Source organism: Coturnix japonica, chromosome 1, assembly GCF_054131305.1.
Source record: "Coturnix japonica strain WE chromosome 1, WE-NBRP24, whole genome shotgun sequence".
Taxonomy (NCBI): Eukaryota; Metazoa; Chordata; class Aves; order Galliformes; family Phasianidae; genus Coturnix; species Coturnix japonica.
Window position 1 is genome coordinate 61334099 of NC_140663.1, and position 21213 is coordinate 61355311.

At 43.9% G+C, this 21213-nt stretch overlaps 1 protein-coding gene across 3 annotated transcripts in view; it reads right to left on the bottom strand.

Moving 5' to 3' along the window:
• Positions 1–19399, bottom strand: part of ST8SIA1 (ST8 alpha-N-acetyl-neuraminide alpha-2,8-sialyltransferase 1) — a 157653-nt gene extending 138254 nt beyond the window's left edge. For all 3 annotated transcript variants that reach the window (XM_085542144.1, XM_015869469.3, XM_085542139.1), the window contains exon 1: positions 18546–19399. In XM_085542144.1, coding sequence (XP_085398270.1) covers positions 18546–18784 — 239 coding nt within the window. In that variant the 5' untranslated portion in view covers positions 18785–19399. The remainder of the gene's footprint in view (positions 1–18545) is intronic.
• Between the last annotated feature and the right edge of the window lie 1814 nt (positions 19400–21213).

Below are 21213 nucleotides of genomic sequence, written 5' to 3' on the forward strand. Positions count from 1 at the left end.
TTCAGAACAACACTTACAAAATTCTGCTTCTTGTTGCCCCTGTATACCTAGAATTATTTTCCAATTAAGCGGTAATTGTCCAATTTTGGATCAAAGCCAACATTTAATACATTGTGAAGAACTGACAGTAGGCTTCACTTCACATCACAGACTGAGTTGCTGCAACCAACAGCAGCACTTCTGAAAATAGTTTGGCCAAGTAGACACAGATATTTCTGAACTAAATTCAGTGATCCTTCTTTGTGTTGAAAGATGGCTTCTAATGGGGAGGACAAAAAAGGCAAAATTACCACAGAATGAAACATTTACTTGAAATATACTTGAACTATATCTTGAATTAGCGTTCCTACCATTTGCCATTACAGACTTTCTGAAACAGTTTTGCCAATGTGTTTCAAATCTCGCCTGAGTTTCACTGATGTAAATGCTATGTTAAATGTAGTAAGTCAATTCAAATAAAAGAAAGGCACATTCAGTTTGGGATTACTGTATTAGCTCCAATTCTACTTCTTTATAACTGATTCAGAATGAGATGCTCAGAGTATATTCTTACAGGAAAGGTCAGCTGAGATGCTTTCAATAGACACCACCAAGTATCTGTCCCAAGAACAAATCACAGAATCACAGAATCACAGAATCACAGAATGACCCGGGTTGGAAGGGACCTCAAGGATCATGTAGTTCCAACCCCCCTGCCTAGCAGGGCCACCAAACATACACCTTTACTAGATCAGGTTGCCCAGGGCCCCGTCCAACCTGGCCTTGAACACCTCCAAGGACGGGGCATCCACAACATCCCTGGGCAGCCTGTTCCAGGGCCTAACCACTCTCCTAGTGAAGAACTTCCCCCTAACATCCAACCTAAATCTTCCCTCTTTCAACTTAAAACCATTTCCCCTAGTCCTGCTATTGTCAGCCTTTTCGAAGAGTTTACTCCCCTCCTGGGAGTAAGTTCCCTTCAGGTACTGAAAGGCTGCAATGAGGTCACCCCGCAACCTTCTCTTCTCCAGGCTGAACAAACCCAACTCCCTCAGCCTGTCCTCAAATGGGACAGGTACTCTCTCCATCTTCACAGTTTTCTCTCCTGTAGAGAATCCAGCAAAAATCAAGTTTACTGATGGTTAGTGTATGCTGCAGAACATGGATTCTGTTGCAGTAAAACAAAAGCAGAAACAAATGCCAAGCCTGTCACTAAACCACAGCATTTCTTTTTACCACTCTCCTTCTTCTGTTCCAGTGACAGTGACAGTACTATGCTGTATTAATTAATTTACACTGCAGTAACTCAGCAGCTGAAGCCCCTTTTTGCACAGATATCGTGAACTACTAATGTACTTCAAGTCTCAGAGGTCTTCATAAGAAAGTGATATCATCTAAACTCGACCACTGCACTATTAGTCATCAAGACTTTCCATAGTCAACAGAAGATACCTACCCTACCCTAAAGCAGGTACTTAAGGCACAAGAGAGCTGCCAGTATTTGCAAGTACCTCTGTCTTTTCATTACTTATAGCAGGAGGTAGCTATAGTAAAAAAGTATTAACAAAGAAATTCAACTTTTAGACAGTTAAATGAAATGCAATTAATCTGTCATACTAATAAGTGACTACATATTTCTAAAATTTATTGTTTGTCACCTGGGCTAGAACAAAGGAACACAAGATAACATGGACTGTAAAAGCAGAGATGGAAGAATCAAGTAGTTGTTTTCCCAGTTCCCATCCACATCATCTCATTTCTGAGTCATGCCACTCCTACACTAGCAACCCAACTTAAATCAGTTCCCTTTGGCTAGAGTCACTGCTCCAATCCTTTGTATACCACCATATCAATATGCTCTGATTCCACACAGTATAAAATGTCAGAAATTTCCTGGATCACACTTGATAGCTGGGACCTAAGCACTCTGTATTTCCTCTAAGTCCATATTCTGCACTTGTAGTAGTGAAGTGGTGCTTCCAAATGGCAAATACAGTCTTATTGTTTGAGGAGTTCCAGACCTCACAAGGAGCTGGCAGGACTCCCCTGCACACTTCCCCAAACCAGCTAAAAAGAATTTGGCCATGTAATTAGAGAACAAAGACTGGTCTTTCAGCAAAAAATTAAAGGGCACTGAAAACACAGTTTCCAAAACTCTCATTTCCAAAGCAGACAGATTTTCACAGCCAGATCCCTACATCTAGTCAGTGCTTCCAAACAGTCCCAAGCGAAATCCAAATAGCTTCAGCCATCAAGGTCATCTCAAACATATTTATATATCAAACACATATATATTTATATTTATATATCAAACATATTTACAACTTCTGCTTCCAAGTCATTGTGTGCTATTTTGCCATTACAATTAAACAACTTGTATTTGGCAGAGTTGACTGTAAATGCAATTTCACAACACACTACACCACTTAGTGGTTTGGGGTGTGTGACTGGCTAAGGATGCACAGAAGAAACAGTAGAAGCCACAACCAGGCAGTTGTTAGTTGTAGTGGAAAAGCTGATGAAGAAAGGACAAGAACTATGTTTGTGTGTAATCTAACCTATATAGTTTGCTATACCAAACTCCTTGCTTCTGGGAATAAGGAATCCATGAACTCCATTACCCAAAGCAGCCAAACAGCTCCCCAGCGGGTAAGCATGATTTATGTATTAAGCTCTTTAAGACCTGAAGTCACAGCGAAAAATAATAAAAAAAATAATGTATCCAACTTTACTCCTTTAATCTGAGGGCCAAACTTCTTACAAGGAATTCCTACAAGCTTATCAAACACAAAATTGCAGAAAGATTACTACATGGCATCACTCCTTCCTAACATTGCCAAAATGTTTGTTTTCTATCTCCTGCCTCTGCCATCTGCTGGCTCTGCCCCCAGCCATGTAATCACACCTCCTCTGCACAAACACACAGGGAACAGATCTGAAACACCTCAGCATTCCAGGGCTGCAAAACAGCCTCCCTGGAGCTACTGGAAATTTTTCTGTCACAGAATCCCAGTTTGGGGTTTTCCTTTGCCTTCTCTTTCTGCTCTAACTTTCCGTCTTAGACTTGGTCACTCCCAAACACCTTGTAATAGGATTCATAGGAGTTCAGGTAGTAAACAGGCAAACTGTTGTGGTTTAAATAACTGCCTGGCATAATACAGTGATGCAGAACATACTACCTTGTGATGACTACAATCATCGTATACACTGCAACAGCATGAAATTCTAAATAAAAAGCAAAACCTGAAGAGAGGTTTGTGAACCTTCTCTTGCGAGGTAATCACCATGGGGAACAGCAATGGCCTCCTTTAACCACACTCGTACCATACTGTCTCCTTTTCTGCCCAAGGAAGGAATCTCCTCCTCATTTCCCGTTCACTTTCTGTTTCTCATATTCCATTGCTTCACTTCCAGCTACAGGTGGTCAGTAGAATGCATCTAGATAATTACACTGTTTTAGAGCTCCCAGCGTGTTGATAAACTGACACAATTTCAGCAGAGGGCTATTATGATAGGTGGGCCCTGGAGCACTGTCCCTCTGAAGAGAGGCCAGGGGAGCTCAGCTGTTTCCACCTGGGGAAGGGATGGCTCTGAAGTCTTTTGTTTAAATTGAAACATGAGAGGTTCTTCCTACCAAGAACAGCCAGGCAAAGGGTTCAGCCAGGTTCAAAAGGTTGTATGGCTGCCATCCTTGGGTGGAGGTTGACACCCAGCTGGATTATGTCCTGAGAAGCCTGGTCTCATCTCACAGCTAACCAGGAAGGGACCTTAGAGATCATTGAGTCCAACCCCCGGGATTCCAGCCCCTGTGTAGCAGAGCGGCACTTCTACCACTTGCACCACTCAGGATGCTTCCTCTTTCTGTGACCCATCCTTTCCAGCTTGTAGGGGCAGCTTCGAATCGATTTCATGAGCAACCAACAATAAACTCCTATACAGTTGCTGGCTTTGTGTTTTTTCTTCCTGCCACCGAGTGACCATGAGAAATCTGTCCTGTCACACAGACAAATGGTAGTCTCCATGACCGGTGTAAGAAAACAATCACGCCCACAGAATGTGCACAGCACAAAAGCTGAAGCGACATTTTCTTTCTGGGCACACGTTTGACTGAAGTTGTCATTACATTCAGAGCTCAAAGCCTGAAGCTAGATGGTGAAAATTTACATTGAGAGCATTCAGCAGTGGGGCAGTGCACTTCCCAGCTTTTTAAGTCTCCAAAACTAGCCCTGAAGATTATTATTGCATCTTGAGAGTGCGTGTCTAGAAAATAGGATACAATATTTAACCACAGGAGTATCTTTTAATTGGCCCATGCTATTCATATCAAGAAATTCAAGTAGTTATTTAGAAAAGAGAATCAGAAATGGTAACTAAACAATTTCAAAGAGCAGTAATTCAGTGAATAAACTGCTTACTGTGAAGCTGAAAACAAGATATATCATTTTTAACAGCACAATGATACTTTGGTTTTCTTTGGTACAATATCACTATCTACAAATAAACTAAAGAAAGAAATAAATTAGTACAAAAAGAGCAAAAGAGGAAATGTATTTTTAATAAGTTATTAAGCACCACACTGAGAATTAAACATACATTTTGGAACGAACCACTCTGAGAACACTTGAACTTCCCAAGCATAATGATGTTTAAAAAGGGACTGGTACACACCAAGGATGTCGCAAGTGATAACATTAATTTTGAATGAAGTATTAAACTAAGTTACTGGGAGTAAGACTCATAACTGTAAGAACCTCAGACACTTATTTCTGTGGGAGATTACACTACAGACCCCTGTCTATAGTCTGCATGACTTTCTCTGCAACATTTGCTAAGAGCCCTTGACAGAGACAGGATGCTAAAAGGTTTTCCTGTGCTCTTACACATGGTAATAAAAGTTAGTTATCGACTGATCTATGCTGCACACTTCTCACAAATCTGCCCTGCAGTTCCCCAGAGACCTCCTATTCACAGCCACAGGAAATCAGCTGTGGTCGGGGCAGAAACTAGATGAAGAAAATATTTCAAAATAATAAACACTGAGATGATTTGAGATACTGAATTTCACTGCTTTCCACTCTGCCTCTTGCCTGCTGAGATCAGTTTGGAGAACACGCTGCCATTTAGTCGCCAGAAGCATAGAAGCTCCATGTCTGCTCCAACAAATCCCTCTGCTTCCCAGAGCTGGCTCACAGTTTGAAGCCAAAGCTATCCAAATGTGGATGGCCTAGGAATTCTGTAATAGCCGCATCCGCTCAGCACAGCATAACTTCAAGTCTTCGCTACTGAATACAAATAAACTATGCATCATTTAAAGCCAGCCTTGCGTACAGTCCTGCTAGAGCACTGAGTGAGCAATAAGTTCAGCAGAAATGCTACAAGTGACGTCTAGAGAGAACAAAGAGGGCCTCTATTTTAAAGTTTCACCACAAAACCATAGTAACTAGTCCCAGTTTTTTTTATACGAGCAGCCAAAGAATTGCCCATTGTAATTCATCATCCTAAGCATGAGCTGCTGATGCCCCAAAGGGTAGTCTAAACTTCAGCATATACAAAGTTCACTAGATGCCAAGTTTGTGGATTGTCTAGTTGGCAACATATAATCACAGAATGAGGAAAAAAAAAAAAAAAAGCAGAGCAACAAATGTTGTCTTGCTGTCTTATCGCTAACCATATGGACATTATCCCTACCACAGCTCTGAAGTAGGACAGGTACCAGAGATAGCTGCAGTGAGTGGGCTGTACTCCACATATTTCATCACTCGGCTTCCAAATCTCATTGCTTTAACAGCTATCTCTAGAGCAAAATGATTCCCATGACTGTGGCATAAAAATGCCCTCTACTATTACAGTTTCATATCCTCTTCATATTGCATATAGTATACTGAAATTGGATCTCCAATTTACCGAAGCGATCTCCTTTCAACTGACACTCAGACTTAACTGAGATTATTATAATTTAACTCATTTTGATTTAATTGTTACCTCCCTAGGCTACCTTGCCCAACCGAGCTGTTTTTAAATTGCCCGGTTCATTGAATGTTTCATTCTTAATTGATTGCCTGTCTGATTTATCCATATATTTGTACACAGATTTCCTCATCACAGTCCTTTCTCAGTTACATTGCTTCACATAAGTGTTTCTTGACTTTCTTATGGTTTTATTGTTTCTTCTTCTTCATTCCCCTGCTACTACGGTCTACTTGACTCCACTGCAATAACGCCTGCCAACCTTCATTCTGCCCAGCAGTCTCCCAGGGACCCTCTATCTTACTACCCTAACATCAACCTCACAAAGTCTCCCCTCCAAGCATGTGTATTTTCTTCCTTTCTAGACTATCCCATTCCACAATCTCTTATTCTCATCTGACAAAAGGGTTCTGACATGTTTTCTAACAGAAAAATAGGTTTTCACCAAGAATAAGAATATCATGTAGAAAAACAACATGTCCCTGAGAACAGTCAGCGACTAGGGCAAGACCAAAACAGGGACAGGAGAAGGAATATCATATGTGGTTTCTCTTAGGCAGGAAAAAGCACGTTGTTGTCCTTGAGACTAAGCCAGTTTGTCTGTTGCCTGCTCAATAGTTCACTATGGTTTATGCTTTGGTCTGAGCTGAGCATGTGCTAAGGAAATCTACTGGGACAAGGACAGAAGTCTGGTAGCTGTGGGGAGCTTCCTGTCCTTGGCCACAGAGACAAGGCTGTTCCCTGCTGAGCTGGGCTGGGATCACAAGATTTCACATTTCAGAATCCAAAGAGGCAGTACTGAGAAATTTTGAGAGCATCTGAGAGACGAGCATGTATTTCAAAAAGGCAGAGCTGACACACCTGTCTATCTCACAGACTGTTGAATTTGTTGGTTAACTTCAGCAACACTTGAAAGATGAGGAGGGGAAATATCAGAGAATTAATATCGAACCAGCTTTGTGAAAATTGGGGTAGAAAGGAAACCCAAACACACAAGCCCTGTGCACCTTGCCTGAGAGCAGCTGGCAGCTCAGCCAGCACCACAACAGTCAGCTCACAGGGGACAAAGGAGCTGAGGGAAGTGGAACACAGGCTGACCCTAATTAGGAATGCTATTTAGAGAAGAATTCATTCTTCGAAATGGAAGGAGATGGTGGTGTCTACTGAGATCATTTTGGAGCTGATCCAAAGAATTAAGATAAGCAGCTTCAAAAACACTGGAGCATAAGTTATTCTTGAGCTGGTAACACCTAGGAAGTCACTTGCAAGAAAGCTCACAGGCAACTTCACAGCAACCCAGCACCCAGGCAGGCAGGAACATGAGGGCCCAGAGTGAGAAAGGAAACAAGAAACTCTGAGGACAGCTGTATGTCTGCTGCTCTGTCACTGTTCCTTTATCTTCTGGGACTGAGAGGGTCTGGATACCATGCACAGAACAGCAAAGGATCTGGCTACCAAAGAAATGACAAAAAAAAAAAGAAACAGGTAAGAGCTTAGAGGAGGTCTGCTAACTAGAGGGGTATTACAGAAATGCTGGATGTGGAGAAGAGCTCTGGATAGTTTTCATTAACTGATTCAGTTTAATAGAAATGGGTCAGTGGACGATATAGGTTTGTTATCAAGACACATAACATCATGCAAACTTGGCTAAACAAAGAAGGGGATTTTGGTAACACTTTCTTATGAAGAAGGGTTTAACAGTTTCCACAGGGAAAGCACACGAAATATTTTTCACTGTGAATCTGTTTTTAAGGTTTTTCCAGAAGAATGCCCAAATATATACTAAATACTATATACACTATATGCTATGTATAAAACATGCATGTATATAAAATAACGTTTTATTTATCATTTTTTTCAGTATCAACATGTCAAATACGCCGCTAGACAAAGTAAGCAAAAATTCCAAAAAAAACCTTAAATCAATTAATGCAAAAAAAAAAAGAAAAAGCTTGCTAAGTATGAGGATAAAAGTAAAAACACATTAAACAAATCACTCAGTCTACTCAAGTCTACTCAACCCTGCAACTAGGCATCTTAAGATAAGAATACTGCCTGAAGGCTGGTTTCAGAATACTTTTAAATCACCTTTATGTGCTTGATGCCTAGTCCCGACCCAGCATATTTCAGGAGCTTTTCCTCCCTGATACACTCAAGCCATTTGCATTAGACCTAAACGTGATGATAATGAAATGACAAAGCCTAGCTATTCATTCATTAGAGTTGTTGAAAGCTGATTTGTTCTTAGTAGTTATCAAACTGTTTAAGAAATGTCTGTGAAGGACTTTTCATGAGTGGAAGCAACTTATTTATCAGGCTTTTTAGGATATATTTTTTTAGTTCCTCTAAGGCTAACTAAGTTACCGATCTTAAATTAAAAGGAGCGTCCCACAGAACACACTGCACAGTCAGACAAGACAACCGAAACCACACCATTAAGTCAAATTCAGGAAAGAGCTTATTAAGATCTGTAGTTCTGAACCAGTTAATATTCTCCTAAGGCTGGCCCACAGTTTCAAATGAAAGCTCATTACAGACATGCTCCTGATTATGCGACATAGAAAACAGCCTTCATCCCACTGAAAACTCCACTGGACCACTCACCCCAGTGCCAGGAGAGGCAACTTTGCCCTTCTCAATGATGTACATCTAAACTTACAAAATCAGCTGAAGTTGTAACTACTTAGGGCAGCCAATACATTCTTCCACAGATGAAGTGGGGGAAGAACAACAGACTCTGAGTACAAGATTTTCACCAGCCATGGTCTGTTTGACAAGTGGAGCACAAAACAGATTTTTTTTAAAACAAAATGAGTAAAAGCACTATGTTCACTCAGCAAAGACCCAACACAAAAATAACCATGTTATCACACGCTGGACCAATTAGCATTTACTGAGCTACATAAGATAAGTGTTTTCACTTGTTCTGTTGTCTAAACAGTACTATCAAAACACACGATTTCTCTAATGATAGGTTTACTTCTTTGTTTCTGTTACCATTTTTGGATCAGCTAACTCAAGTTCTACACTCCGCCACGTTCCTTTCTGGACATGCTTGAGCATTTAAAGGCGATGACTAGAGTGGGATAGAAAGAATAAATATATTGTGTGCATTTTTATTGCTTCATCTAACAGGGCATATTAAACCCTGGAGATGCTCAGCATTTGTCCATAAGGCTCAGCAAGTGTGTTTGTGCTACACGTTTGCTAGGTGCCAAGACAAAATTTGCAATGAATAGCACGCCCTATAAAGGAATGCCCAGATGGGTTTTATTTCTCCTTTTCACTTTACTGTTGCAGCTTCCTCAGTTAAAGAAGAAGCATCTAATTATAGGTTGGTATGTAATTCTCACTATAACAATCCCTACCATTTAGAAGCCATGAGCCAGGCCCACAGAATTATGATTAAAGAACAGAAATTAGGCATTTGGAAAACAACTACCCACAATGGATTTCTATTTGCCTTTTAGCGCATAAGCCCCCCATTCATGCTTTCAAAGCTTTTCAAAGGCAGGTGAAATCTTGTAGATGGATACCATGTAATAGCAGAGGCCCAGACCTGGAGCCAGAAAAAAAGACAAATTCCTGGTCCTGGCAAAGGGTCTTGTAATACTCTTGGACAAAAACCCCCAAAGTAATGGCTTTAAACTCCTTGCCAATTAACCGAGGAATGGCTGTGACTGACAGATAAACCTTCTCAACACTTACACCTGAGCTATCATCAGGTTTCCAGATAACTCTTCCAAAAAGCAGGGAAGGCACATGCTAGCAGACATAAGTAGAAGGGTATGTAGAGTTTTTCATGCCAACAGTTATTTCTTTGTTAATATTATAAAAATTACAGAGGCCTAGTAAAAAAGTAAATAAAAAAAAATAAAATTAGCACATATTTCTTTCAAAAGTATTCTTTCTTCTTCATTGTGTCACATGGCCTACAATCAACTCTTCTAGCATGGACCAGGATCTTTCTATGCAGCTCAGATCCCTCTGCAGAGCTTTTTCCTCCACTACTAGAGCAGTATTTTTCCCCTCTTGCTCGCTCAAGAGACAGCTGACATTTTCCTGAAGATTCTCAGTGTTTCTTTGCCTCCCTTTAAAACGTTGCTTCTCCCCCCTTGCAGCAAATGTTTGGAAAGATTTTAGAAAGATTTAACCTGTGTTGGGCAGCAGTATGCATCGAAAGATATAGTCCAGAAACACCCTCCATGCTTCAGAATTGCATCACCTTTCTGCTTTCTAACATTGCAACTTGTTGGGAAAACAAAACTAAAAGTTAGTACCTGAGAACAGGGATTAGAACCATAGAATCACAAGGTTGGAAAGGACCTACAAGATCATCTAGTCCAACCGTCCTCCCTTTACAATACCTACAGCAAACCACTAAACCATATCTCCTAGCTCCCTATCCAGATGCCTCTTGAACACTGCCAGGGATGGCGACTCTACCACCTCCCTGGGCAGCCATTCCAGTGCCTGACAACTCAATGAGAGAAAAAGTTCTTTCCTATGTCCAGCCTAAACCTCTTCTGGTACAACTTGTGGCCATTTCCTCGGGTCCTGTTTGTTGCCTGGCAGAAGAGGCCAAGCCCCTCCCCATCACAACCTCCCTTCAGGAAGTTGTTAAGTGGAAATTAATTTCTTAAGTGATTACTGTACTTTGAATAAAGAGCTATTCCAATCCCTTTTAAACAGATTAATGCTTTGGTTGAAGGCTTGGAAAGATGACAGAAATTTACAGAAAAGCATTCAACATTTTCCCAGTTCTAAGCTGGTACCTGCAGGTGATGCTGTGGGTGGCAAGAATGACCACAGTGTTGCGAGTCAGCAACACAACACAGGGTTCTCATGCCAGGAAGATTTCTTTATATCTGTGATGATCATGATGTGTATCTGCATCATCTTGTGTATTCCTATCATCTTGTGTATTCCTTTCATATTCTAACACGTGCATTCGGTACATATCCACTAAAAATCCATTGCCTAGAAAGCAAGTTCCATAACAAGTCTTCATAATCAGCAGAGTTTATATTATGCCTAGGTACAAAACACCCCTGTTTACTCAGATCTTCTGTCTTCTTTCCAGAGCCTCACTATCAGTAAGTCAACATTCGATGAGGCAGAACTGACCTCTCCATCTCCCACACCCTACTCTACCAGACGTCCATCACAGGTACTTGGATTGCTCTTCCATAGAACACATGGAAGGTGCACCACTAGCAAACAGCCCAGCTATCTCTTTGCATGAAAAATATACTACTGGATGGGAAATCTACTCCATTAACCAAAATCTGTAATATGTACAACTGGGATAAATCTCACTACACATGTTCTCAGGCTGAAAATCCTTCTGAGTATAGAACATCTCTCCACAAACTTATGGCACAGTTTAAGCAAGAATTTTAGTAGGGAAAGGCAGTTATTCCTAGAACTCCCCACTGATTTCAGCTGTGACTCAGACCCGAAGTTCAGTTATGAGAGACAGCCTTATAACACAGGCAACACTTCCTAAAATTCCATTGTAAATCTCTTTCCTTACCCGTACAAAAAAAAGAGTACACAGTGAAACAGAATCAGTTCTCCCCTGATAATGAAAAGCAAAGACTTAAAGACAGCTGAGTAACTTGAGAGTCTTCATCCCATTTCCCATTAAGCCTAACTCTTATTGACTTTCACTGAGAAAGACAGGCATGAGAGAGCCTTGGATTCAAAATCACCCCCTAATTGCATATTTGAATGCTTTTTGGACTATTCTCAAGTCTTGTGGTGCTTCTGAGCATTACCTGTAGCAGTAGATACCTCATTACCTTGCACTGGGATATACCATAACACAACACTGAGAGTGCAAGCAGAACATCATATACAACAGAAACTCCAAATACAGATGAAATAGCATTGCCAGAGCTAAAAGTTGGCCAAGGCAGAGCACACAGCAAAACATTAAAATCTGTTCACTTGAAAAGAAATACGTGTTTCATTTGTTCGTCTTTCATCTTCAACAGGAAACACAAAGCAGTTACTCCTCAATTACAAGGACGGCTGCCCGACACAATCCCAAATAGGCAGGGCAACTTTCGACACCAAAAAAAAAACCAACCCTGAGTAAAATAATCTCTAAACCAAGAAATTCAGGATTGATGAAATAGAAAGAGAAGTAAAAATAGCTCAATCTGTTGATTTTAACTGTTAAAGCAAAAGATACAAATTATATATAACAGGATCTGTGTATATTGATGCCAACATCCACTCTACCCTTTATCTAATTGACCTGGGTTGTAAGACCTCAGAGAAGAACTGTCCCTGATTTTCTATACACAAAAACTGGGACGAAATTAAACTCTAATCTCTCCCGAGGCTTACAAACACTATGTAACATGGATTAATGTGCTTCAGTAGGAATTTAACAGCACATAACAATGTTTAAATGATTTTACAATAACGTGTAACAATTAAGAGTGATTTCCTTGCATTCTGAAAACTCTATTTAGCATACAGAAAAAGATGAAAATATATAAAAAGGTTTAAAATTAAGTGTTTTTAATGCTTAGAAAACTGGAATGATGGAAGATTACAGTCCAAATAGCTTCTTCAATTCAGTGAGGTTCATCCTCACCATGGGAAGATAAATTCTGAAAGGAGACGGGTAATTCATTTTCCATGCATTTACCTGGTAGGAACTAGTCTCAAAAATAGGTATTTTTATCTATGTCATTGAAAACACATCAAATGTGCTGTTTGCTTCACGGCTGTGAAGATGAAAATTACAAGCAAGGCAATAAATCGTAAGTAACTGTATTGTACGGATTATTCAGTGCCTATTACATCCACTGCAAGGTAGAAAAAGAGAAAATACAGATGTGCAACTATATAAACCCAGTACTACCCGCATATGCACGTAGCAGACATTCAGGGCCCCAGCCAGGTAACCTAAATTCCAGCAAATCGCTGCTCCTTTGGTTCCCTGGTGTCTGGCTCTGGGCCGTCAGATGCTCCCAGCTAATAGGAAAGGAGTCTCGGAACTGGCTGCGCTCTCCCAGGAATGCTGGCAGCACGGTGTCTTCACAAATTTCAAAGAAAGCAGCAATTCTAAGCTCTCCAAGTGCATGTATTAGAAATAGGGGTCTGACTGCACATTTCCTGAGGGAGGCATAAACAAATTCTATAAGGAAGGTCTGTTTAGGGGCAAGGAAGGATATCATAATAAGGAGACCCAGGAAGCAACTCAGGAGTCCTGAAGTCAATTCCTATCTTACTACCACAGCCCTAATCTGCAAAGACTCCTTGAACTAACACAGGTAACTAATTCTCATAATTTTCGTGTAATTTACGTATCTAAATACATTTAAGACCCTGAGGGTAAGGAACTAGACCTCTCCACAGCTTGCTTTCTTCACCACAGCCTCCAGACAAGAAAATGGAACAAGAGCACCACTTTTCTCTCATCTTAAGCCAGCTCTTCAAATTGTCGCTCCCTGCCAGAACAATTTCCCATCTCAGATGGAGACACTAAGAAGCTACAAATTACAAATACCCAACTGTCACCAAATGTAGCACGTATAATAGTGGGGAAAAACTCATTCAAAATGTTAGCAAGACAAAAATACAGACGTGCAGTAGTGACACCTACTCCAGAAAGCAAGATGAGCTGGATTTGGCAACTACCAAAGCACAACGTTTCAATGTATCTGATTTAGCACTGGGCTTTGTGAGCCCAGTAATCTCAATCCAGCAGTTCCCAGTTCTGATCTTAAAGCCATTCTGCCCGTGTCTCAGTGAAATAGAAAGGAATAATTCTGTATCTTATAAAGCTGTTTATGCAGCTCTATTCAACTTGAGCAAGGTGAAGTTTCATCTCAGATTTGCCCTGAATTATCCTGGCAAGGATCACACCTCTTACATAATGTGCAGTGCTGCCATCAAAAGAGACAGAAGAGAAGCCAGCCAAACTAAGGAAACTCCTGCTGACTTGGCAATAGCATTCACCTCACTCAGTCTGGGAGGTGACCTGGAATTCCAGCTCTGCATTAATGTGATCTCAAACGAAAATTACTTGTACTAGAGGATGCTCTTCAGTGTTTGTTGTGGTTACATCTGAGGTACAGGTATTAACAGATGACGAGACCACAATAGAAAGACCCACTTGGCACCACACATTTTTGCACGGCAGCTGAAAGCTAATCATAGAAAAGCCATCTCACACTATGTCCATGCCTACACAGCCTAAGAGCTATGAAAGCACTGGAGTCCATCAAGCCTGGAATTTCTATCTGGACATTCCGCCACTGCTTTGTGATTTCAGGCCAGTAGCTTCACTTCTCTGCTCCTGCAAAATGAACAACAGGCCAAACCTAAGGAAAACAGCAGAGAAACCATCTGCCAAGATAATCATGGCCAATGTGAATCTGGGGACAGAGGTGACAGCAGTGGGGGGCAGGCCCAAATTGCAGCAGTTGCTTTGGACTGGAAGCAGGTCACAAACAGTGAGTTCACAGGAAATGTCTGCCACCAGCTCTGCCAGGCCCCTCCAGAATAAAGCCTGGGCAGCCTTCCAGCATCACACAAAGCTGCTGAATCTCAAGTGCAGCCTTTCCACTGTCCTCGTCATGAGACTGTCCCACCTCTTGCTGAGGAGTCTCTAACCTCTACCTCAGTCACTGATTTCCACCCAAACCTCTAGGTTAACGCAGTGGGAGACCATTTAGAGTCATAGAATAGCTTGGAAGGAACCCTAAAGCCCATCTAGATCCCAGGTCCCTGCTGTGGGCAGGGCTACCACCCACCCAATCAGGCTGCCCAGGACCCCACCCCCCAGCCTTGAGTGCTTCCAGGAATAGGGCATACACAGCTTAACTGGGCAACCTGTTCAGCACCTCACCGTGAATATTCTAATATAAATCTAGCCTCTTCTGGTTTAAAGTCACTCCCCCTTGTTCTGTCACTACAATTCCTGATAAAAGTCCTTCCCCATCCTTCCAGTAGGTCTGTTTTATGTACTGGAAGGCCACAGTGAGGTCTCCTGGGAGCTTTCTGCTCTCCAAGCTAAAACAGAGCCAGCTCCCTCAGCCTCTCTTCATAGGAGAAAAATTTCAGGTACAGACAGAGCACTTGGGATGTATGGTTGTATAGAGCTCATAAAGCAGATGGAAAGATTGAGCTCTGACTTTAACCAACTGCAGTAATTTTAAATAAAATAATCCTAAAGGTACTCTTACACAGCTCTTACTTCACTAATAACAAATCACAATTAACAAAATTCTCGCCTAAATAATGTAAGCAGCACTAAGCTCTTTAAAAAAAAAAAAAAACAAAAAAAAAACTAAGTGATTTGTAATACAATTAGGGAGCAATAATGTTAAGCACCTCAGAGCATGACCAGCCATTATCCCGTAGGTAAATTAGAGGGGTTAAACATTTGTGACTCTAATGACAGTCTCACTCCTATTCAAATGATTGCATTGTGGGCAACTTGGGATCGAGCAGTTTACCATCTTATTGACAGACTGTTATTCAGCATTGGTCAGAGATGAGATGTTTCCACAGCAGAGTTTGATGATCCTCAGCCAGTAGCATCTTGAAACTTAAAGGATGTTAATAGCAGTATTTTGCTATGAGGCTGTGCTTAACTTGGCACGCCCAGAACTTGAAGGCTCCACAGAAAGCTATGTTCAGCAGAGGAAAGGATTTGGACCAAGGGCTCTTAATAAATAACCTCATCTGTATCTTCTGCAAGAAAGACACTGCAGCCCTGGAATGTGTTCAGAGGAGGGCTACAAAGCTGGTGAGGGGTCTGGAGCACATGCCTTGTGAGGGAAGGGAACTAGGATTGTTCAGCCTGGAGAAGAGGAGGCTTAGGGGAGACCTTATTGCTCTCTATAACTTCCTGAAGGGAGGTTGTAGTGAGCTGGGGGTTGGCCTCTTCTCTCGTGTAATCAGTGATAGAACTAGAGGGAATGGTTTTAAGCTGCGTCAGGGGAGATTCAGGCTGGACATTAGGAAGTATTACTTCTCAGAAAGGGTAGTCAGGCATTGGAATGCACTGCCCAGGGAGGTGGTGGAGTCACCGACCATGGGAGTGTTCAAGAAACGTTTGGATGTTGTGTTGAGGGATATGATTTAACCGGGAAGTATTGGTAATGGTTGGACTGGATGATCTTCTAGGTCTTTTCCAACCTTGATAATTCTGTGATTCTGTGATTCAGGCTTTTCAGGATCTGTCCCTCCATCTGAGATCCTAGGCAACTGCTATAGACGCCCACTGTGCTGATGGCACTGGGACCCGGCACGCAAACATCACACAAAGATTACTCACAAAATCATGCATACAGATTCAGGGCTGAGCATGCTTGAAACAGATTCATGCCTAAGCCAAAGGCTGAATCCTGCTCATTTTGTTACTCTCACAACCTGTCGTTATTCACAACTGCACATAGTGCAAGTGAGGGACTGAATCTGAGAAATCCATGGCTATTTACACAGGTGCTTATATTTGAGAAACAATTCTGCTACTCTATATTCAAACATGAAACCTGCAAAAACCCCATTTAAATTATTCTGCAAGTACCAGGCATAGACATTTGCTTAAATGAGAATGACAGCATAGATATTTGCATAAATGAGAATGTACATTGGTCAGACCTTTACACAGGGCTTCTGCTTTTAAAAGGAAGGGGGAGGAAGGAGCCACCGTGCAGATTAAGAAGCTGCTGCTACTCAGCTGCCAGCCTTCAGCCTAGATTACCACGGGAGCTTTCTCTGACCTTGCTGAGCTGCTACTGAAGCTCTCTTACTCCGGGTACAGAATACAAAGGGAACCAATACAAGTTGCTTGATAAATCCCTTAACGGATAACCTTGTGGTTTGATTAGATAATGGGAAGGATCTGTGTCTTTGTGTTGAGTAGATAAGTGAAGTTCCACGAGGCTTTGTACTGAATATGTATGTACCTTTGGGAAGACCTCAGAATATGTATATGCTGAAGACTATTTGTGTAAGACATACATGATTGGAGAAGCATTTCCCCCACGCATCCAGCACCGATAATAAAGAATGCAGGCAGTCTAACCCTCCAACCTGAGTCTTAAAGAGTCTCCTCATCAACTGCTTTACAGTAACAGTACAGCACTGCCCAGTTTTGAAAAACATTAATATAAAGTTGACTGCATGGGGACCACAAGCTACTCCAATAGGAGCCAAGTAAGAGAAATACAGAGCTGTCAGCTCTTTCCTTGGTAGCAGCAACCTAAATATTTGAACACCTGTGTTATTATACAATATGGCAATATACAAAGAAATACACGCAAACACTGCCTTCTACAAAACAGTAACGTGAGAACTTGCAATTCCTCAATGATTTTTAGCAGATTTGTTCTTTATAACTGTTTCATGTGCAGAAGGACTGAGGAGAAGATCAATCCACACAGTATTAGGCTATTATGGCAGGCAGTACTGATTCGAGGTCCACACATGGGCTGTCTTCCCCAGTTAAAACAGAGTTCAAACTCATAGACAGTTTCCATCCGAAACTGAAACGTGGACAAGACAAGAAATAACAGATTTTACCACAAGACACTGTCTTCAATAACCATGTTTGAGAAAGCCATGGAAAAACATACAGGGAAGTGGAATGGCTGAGGAACCACATTGAGTTTGCTTCTAAACCATGTGACTGAAACAGTCTTCAAATGATGTTTTTTAACTGAAGTTGCAGCAGTAGTTTCAGACTTCCAAGCAACACTTGGTTTATAAACATGAAAAACAATGCATGAAGCTCTTTCCTACATCACCTACCAGGGATATTAAAAAATAACAACAATCATCTGCCCCCAAAATATGCATAAAAGTACTTAGTCGAATTAATCTCCTAATGCAGTTTCCTCCCGGTTTGTATCCAGTGCTTTAGGACAAGGAGTCGTTAGCTCTGTGTGAGAGGGAGGGCTTCTCTCAGGCCTACCCAGCGAGATGGCATTACCACAAAGCCACCATCACCTCTCACGGCTTTTCTTTCCTGCTCCTATGCACAAGCGTGTGTTTTGGAGACCTGCAAAGTTGGATGCACCAGCAGAAGAGATGCTAAGTGATCACACGCCGGCTCCAGTTCACAACCAACAAACAAAAGCTGAGTTGCATTCACAACATACAGCAGGACATCTTAAAAAGAAACAATAATAATGATAATAATAAAAATAATTCCGGCGGCTACTAAAGAAAGAGAGCCTTCCTGCGGGCAGCCTGATCACCGCTCACATGCGCTGCTTAGAGGACAGAGAGAAGACCCAGCTTCCCCTTGGAAAGGGAGATCTGCCTGCACCCTCGCACACACACACACCTATCGGGGAGCAAAAGCGCATCCCCCCACACCACCCCTCGCACACCCCTTCAGCCGGGCTCACCCCAGTGCCGGAGCCCGGCTCCCGCAGCAGCCCCCATCCATCCGCGGAGCCGGCGGAGCAAGGACGAGCCACCCCGAAAAGTTTGGCTGTCAGCGGGGTCCCGGCCCGCGGGTTCCAACAACAAAGGGACGGGGATGGAGACGCGAGCGTGGGGCTGCGCGCAGCCCCGTCCCCGTCCCCGCCGCCCGTCCCCGCGTGCCCTTGGGCCGCTACCTGAAGACGGCGACCGCAGTGTGGTTCCTCCTCCACGCCTTGCCCTGCTGCAGCAGCACCCCCTGAACGATCTCCTTCTCGTCGGGCAGCCGGTACACGGGGAAGATGTAGAGCCAGCAGAGGACGAAGACGCCGAGGGCGCTGGCCCCCACGGGCAGCCGGGTGCGCGGCCACTTCCACGCCAGCCCCGCCATCCTCCTCCCGCAGCGCTGCCGCGGCGCCGGGCTGCGCTCCCGCATCGGGCCCGCACCGCGCGGGGCCGCTCAGCCGCTCAGCCCCTCCGCCGCCCTCGCCCTACGCCCGGCGGCCCGGCCCGCGCCCGCCGCCCGCGCCCATGGCAGCCCCGGTGTCCGGGGAGGAGCGGGGCGCCGCTGGGCGGCTCGACCCCGCGGGCGGCAGGGCTCCTCCCGGGGCTGCGCCGCGGCTGGCAGCTCTCTCGGCGGTGACTGCTGCCGCCCTTCCTCACAGGCATTTGGTCCCTCGCTTTCCCCGCCAGGAGATGCGATGCGATGCGCCGCGGTGCGATGCGATGCTCCGAGCCGCTCCTCTCCCCGCCCTCCGCTTCCCGCCGAGCCGCTCTGCTCTCACTGCGGGCGGTACCGGTACATTGCCATCCCGTACCGTAGGTGCGCGCCGCTCGGCCCCGGCCCCTTCCCCGCTCGGCCCCGAACCGGGCAGCCGCGGGTCGGTGCGGGAGGTCCCGCCTCAGGCTGGACCCTGCGGGCAGCGCCGTGAGGGGAGCGCGGCCGCTTCCCCGCCTCGCCTCGCCCCTCCCGCGGGGTTGAGGAGGCGCCGCGGCCCCCAGCCACAACGCAGCCCCGGCCCCTGCTCCGGCGGCCGCAGCTTCGCCCCCCCCCCCCCGGCGGGGGCGCTCCCGCCTCGGGCCCGGGGCTGCCGCACCGCTTGGCAGCGCACCCTGGCGGCCATCTTGGCTCCTGAAGGAGACTGTCCGCATCTTCGCCTCTGTCCCGGCGCCGGGAGGCGGCTGCCGACAGGTCCGGATGCTGCAGGGCAGCGCCGGCACACCTGGGTTCGGGTCAGGAGGCTGCGAGTTACCACAGAATCACAGAATTGGGGAGATAGAGATCATCCATCTCCCTCCTAAACCTAAAGCAGGTTTCCTGCAGCAGGTCACACAGTTAAGTGTCCGCAAGAGTTCTGAATGTCTCCAGAGGAGATTTCACGGCCTCTGCAGACAGTACTCTGTCACTCTGTGTGTTCTTCCTTTATATAGAACTTCCTGTGCCCTGGTTTCTGCCCGTTTCCCCTTGCTCTATTGCTGTGTGCCACCAAAAAGATTCTGCCTCCATAGACTTGACATCCACAACTTAGAGATGTATAAACAGTAACAGCTTCAGGTCTCTCAAAACACTAACAGCTTCAGATCTCTCAGCCTTTCCTCATAGGAAAGAGTCTCCAGAGCCCACATCACCTTTGCAGCCCTCTGCTGGACTGTTTCTAGTAGATCCTTGTCTTTTCTTAGCTGTGGTACCCAAAGCTGGGCACAGTATTCCAGATATGCAGAGGACCACTTCCTTTGACCTGCTGGCCACACTCTTTTTAGTGCACGCCAGGACTGGGGTCTTCTTGACTGAAAGTGCACACTGATAGCTCACAGTCAACTTGTTGCCCACCAGGACATCTAGATCCTTCTCTGCAGAGCTCGTCTTCAGTAGACCCAGCAGCCCATAACCTGTGTGGATGCATGCGTTTGAGTTGCCTCAATGCAAAGCATGCAAAGGCGGCTTTGTGGATAACTCAGCAAACTGTCAGACACAAACAATGTAAAAACATTTTCCAGCTGGCAGCATCATTATCACACCATGGATCCTATTTCTGGAGAAAGGATGCATGGTCTGCATCCTCAGGGTTACAGGCATGGCCATATCCCTGGTCCAGGTGACTGACAAAGCGCTCGGGGCTTTCTGGTGCTACCTGAGTCATTCTGAGGCTTGGTGGCAGCTAAGGGCCAGTCTTGAATGCTTTAAGCTTGGAACGTCCAAGGAAGCATTTACAACCTTTCAAGAAAAGAAGAGTAGCCTCTGCCTAACTGAGGGTATGACAGAACAATACATGGTGCAGAGAAGTGCTGTCTATGCCAGCCGACCTGCTGACATTGTTCGAGAGCAGTAAGAAAAGTAAGTCATACTGCGAAGGGCAATCAGAAAAATCTGTGGTTTCCCTTGACAACTAGATGTTTGGTCAACCAGCTTCTGCATTTGCAAATGCACAGCCCCACATTCCACGGTTCCTTCTTTGCCTGTCCAGAACTTCCCCCTGAACTAATGATGAATGAAGCTTTAGGTGAAGGAAAGAAGGAGGAAATTTGATAACAGTTAATGTAGAATATCTGACCAAAAAGTAGCAGTTAAAAATTCACAAGTAAGAACTTACTGTTTATACAGTATTTTCAGTTGCATACTAACAGCCACCGCTCAGTTCTTGGTAAAATACAAGCTTGGAAATCTCAACATGCTTTTGGCACTTGAGAGGAGGAAAAATACTGTCTTCCATGGTGTGTTGCTGAGTAGAAATGCATGCTAACAAAAAAGCTATTAACAAGGTGGTGTCTAATGAAAGAAAAAGTGTCAGAGACTTATTATTTCATAAGGATCATTGCTTTCATTCACACTTTATATACTAAATTTTTCTAGAGCATTAGGGCTGT